General features: G+C 59.0%; 1 protein-coding gene across 1 annotated transcript; it reads left to right on the top strand.

Moving 5' to 3' along the window:
- The first annotated feature begins 2,546 nt into the window (after nt 1-2,546).
- Nucleotides 2,547-3,482, top strand: LOC141974209 (olfactory receptor 14A16-like). The gene has a single exon (XM_074933548.1). It carries the CDS (start codon nt 2,547-2,549, stop codon nt 3,480-3,482), a length of 936 nt encoding a protein of 311 aa, XP_074789649.1.
- Nucleotides 3,483-3,513: the final 31 nt, after the last annotated feature.

Genomic DNA, 3,513 nt, shown 5'->3' with positions numbered 1-3,513 from the left:
TTCTGCCCTGCCCAGCCCCATTCCTCCAAGTGTCCCCGGGGATACCTGTCCATGCAAGGGCCAGGGGTGGGGACGGAGACACGGAGAGAGTGAGGAATTCATGTCCTCCAAAGGGGAGGGGTGGAGGTGGGGGAGACCCAAAGACAGGGCACTGGGGGGAATTAGTGGACACCAGGGTACGGGGCTGGAGGGGTTGCCGGGACAGGACTGTGTCGAGTGCAAGTGAGGATGAAAGGAATTCAAGTGGAGGGACACGGAGACTGCAAGCAGAGTGGCTGTTGGGGACAGAAGGAAGAGGAGTGCAGAGGACAAACCCAATGGGACTGGAGAGTGTTTGGGAGTGGGGGATCAAGGCAGGGGATCCGGGGACACTCCTGCAGGGGACAGGATGGACAGTGAAGGAGTGAGGGGAGAGAGGGAAGGAAAGGCCTCGGGAGGGATTCAAGGGAGGGGATTTGGGGACCCCAGAGAGGACATGAAAGAGATGCCAGGGATGAGATGTCTGAAGGGAGCAAACCAATGGGATAGGGAGGGATAAAAGGGGTGGAGGTGGGGGCATCAGGACAAGAATTTTCCTTTGTATTAAGATACAGAGTGAGAAAGGACTAATGCCGCCAAGTGCAGCTGAGGAGGCCCAGGCTGGGCACAGAGCAATGTCCCTGGAAGGGCAGTGCTGTGGTGGAACAGGTCACCCCGAGGGAGACTGGAGCAGCCCCAGGCTTTGTGTGTCAAGGAGCAGGCAGGGAGGACGCAGAGATCTCAGGAAAGGAAGGGAGATGCTCAGGGGAGAGCAGGGTGTGGTAGCTGGGTGGACGTCTCCAGCCGGCAGAGAAAGAGGTGCAGGTGTGGGACACGGTGGGACAGCCTGTGGTGGAGACGACAGAGGGGTGAGCAAAGTCTGAGCATCCCCCAGCAGAGCTGAGCTCTCTCTGCCCTTGGCTCTGGCTGGTGTCTCTGCCACTGGTGGCCATGAGGAAGCCCCTTCCCCTTCCAGCACTGGGTCTCATGGCCTCCCCTTCCCCAGCCGAGAGCCTGGCAGGGGTTGGACCATAGTCCTGCCCTTGGCATTGCCCATCCCAACATCACCCTGCCCCGGGAAGAGCCCTGAGCAATGGGTGAGGGACAGGAACTGACTTCCCCGGTTCTGGGGGTGAGGCCACGGCCCTTCAACTTTACGTAACACACTCAGGTTTGTTCAGTATTTGTTCCACACTGACAGGGCCTTTGTTTCCCTGTCATCTCTGCCGGGAGTTTTCTGCTGTAACCAGCCCCGCAGGAGGTTTGTCAGGAATGGTCCTCACTGGGAGCCATTAACACTCCAAGAAACTTTGCAGTTGGCCTCTGGCTTTGACTTCCTGACTGGCACCTTCATCATCCAATCACTGTCTGAGGTCCATGGACTCAGACCAACCCTCCTCAAGGAGTCATTAAAATGCCTTGGGCTTGCATTCTGCTGTGATGCTGGGCCGGGCTGCTGGGCTGGAGGGAGCTGAGGGCAAGTGGTCAGCGCTGCAGAGAGCCAGCTCTGCCCAGGAGCAGCTCCTCTGCAAAGCGCAGCAGGGCTGAGGGCACTGCCTGCAGGCACCGAGGGCACAGGAGCCGGGCACAGAGAGGGCAGAGGCAGACGGCACTGGCAGGGTGCTGAGAGCTCACTGCAGGAGAAATCTTCCCAGCAGGTAACATGGTAAGTGAACTCTTGTTTTGCTGGGTGGGCAGGGGGAGGTGGCATTTTATTCCTCCTTTCTAGAGAAAGTGCTAAGGCAGCTGTTTCATTAGCACATCTTTAATTGTCTCCTGAGCCCCTGCAGAGGCAGAGCTGCCCCTGGGCAGGGCCCTGCTGCCAGGAGGGGTCTGCAGGGCAGAGCTGAGCACCCAGCGGGTGGGATGGGGGCTGTGAGCACTGACAGGGAGGAGACGTGGGGACAGAGAAGCAGCTCCTGGCTGGGACAGCTCCAGGCACCAGAGACATGGGCAGGGAGTCAGAGGGAGCTGCTGCTGGAAACACCTTGGGGGCAGGAATTCAGGCACCCCCTGCCATCCCCTGCAGTGCAGACACCCACTCCAGAGGAGCCCCCTGGTCTCCTCTCCCAGCCAGCAGAGCCCCACCCGCTGTCCCTGTGCTGCCTCCTCCCAGCAGCACTGGGGCATTTCCCCACATTTCCCCGTGGGCCTCTGCTCCCCGCGTTGGGATCACCGGACGTTCAGGGATGGGCGGGGGTTCAGCTGGGAGCAAGACCTGTGGGCACTGCCATGCAGATGTTTCCCTGGGAGTGAAATGTCCGAGTGCCCTCGCCATCTGCAGGCTCCGGGGGACACAAAGGAGCCAGTTCCCCCCTCAGGACACCCCATCTTTAGGGCACTGGACTCTTTCCCAGTGGGGTCCTGCTGGGCTGCAGCCTGTCCTCCAGAAGGGCACAGCTCTCCCCGGGCAGCTCTGTGTTCTCCAGCAGCCCCGTGAGGAACTGGATGGAGAGAAATGAGAAATCTGTCCCGACTGATTGATGCTTTTTCCTCTGTGAACAGGCCCTCGTGCCGTGAGGGAGCAAATGTCCAACGGCAGCTCCATCACCGAGTTCCTCCTCCTGGCATTCGCAGACAGACGGGAGCTGCAGCTCCTGCACTTCTGGCTCTTCCTGGGCATCTCCCTGGCTGCCCTCCTGGGCAACGGCCTCATCATCACCGCCATCGCCTGTGACCACCGCCTGCACACCCCCATGTACTTCTTCCTCCTCAACCTCTCCCTCCTCGACCTGGGCTCCATCTCCACCACTCTCCCCAAAGCCATGGCCAACTCCCTCTGGCACAACAGGCACATCTCCTATTTGGGGTGTGCTGCACAACTCTTTTTCTTCCTGTTCTTGATGGTGGGTGAGTATTTCCTTCTCACCGTCATGTCCTACGACCGCTACGTTGCCATCTGCAAACCCCTGCACTACGGGACCCTCCTGGGCAGCAGAGCTTGTGTCCACATGGCAGCAGCTGCCTGGGGCACTGGGTTCCTCAATTCTCTCCTGCACACGGCCAACACATTTTCACTGCCACTGTGCCATGGCAACACCCTGGACCAGTTCTTCTGTGAAATCCCCCAGATTCTCAAGCTCTCCTGCTCACACTCCTACCTCAGGGAAGTTGGGCTTATCATGGTCAGTGCCTGTTTGACTTTTGGGTGTTTTGTGTTCATTGTGGTGTCCTATGTGCAGATCTTCAGGGCCGTGCTGAGGATCCCCTCTGAGCAGGGACGGCACAAAGCCTTTTCCACGTGCCTCCCTCACCTGGCCGTGGTCTCCCTCTTTATCAGCACTGGCACATTTGCCCACCTGAAGCCGCCCTCCATCTCCTGCCCATCCCTGGACCTGGTGGTGTCATTTCTGTACTCGGTGGTGCCTCCAGCAGTGAACCCCCTCATCTACAGCATGAGGAACCAGGAGCTTAAACAGACACTGAAGAAGCTGATTCAATCAGCTGTTTCTCAGCACCATTAACCTGCCCGTGTCTCTTCAGAAGTGATTTCAC

Source organism: Athene noctua, unplaced genomic scaffold, assembly GCF_965140245.1.
Source record: "Athene noctua unplaced genomic scaffold, bAthNoc1.hap1.1 HAP1_HAP1_scaffold_36, whole genome shotgun sequence".
Taxonomy (NCBI): Eukaryota; Metazoa; Chordata; class Aves; order Strigiformes; family Strigidae; genus Athene; species Athene noctua.
The sequence above is the reverse complement of the archived record's forward strand: the minus strand, read 5'-3'. Positions and strand labels throughout refer to the sequence as shown.

Excerpts from the sequence above, each read along its gene's own strand:
- LOC141974209 (XM_074933548.1), top strand. The coding sequence starts at position 2,547 with ATGTCCAACGGCAGCTCCATCACCGAGTTCCTCCTCCTGGCATTCGCA.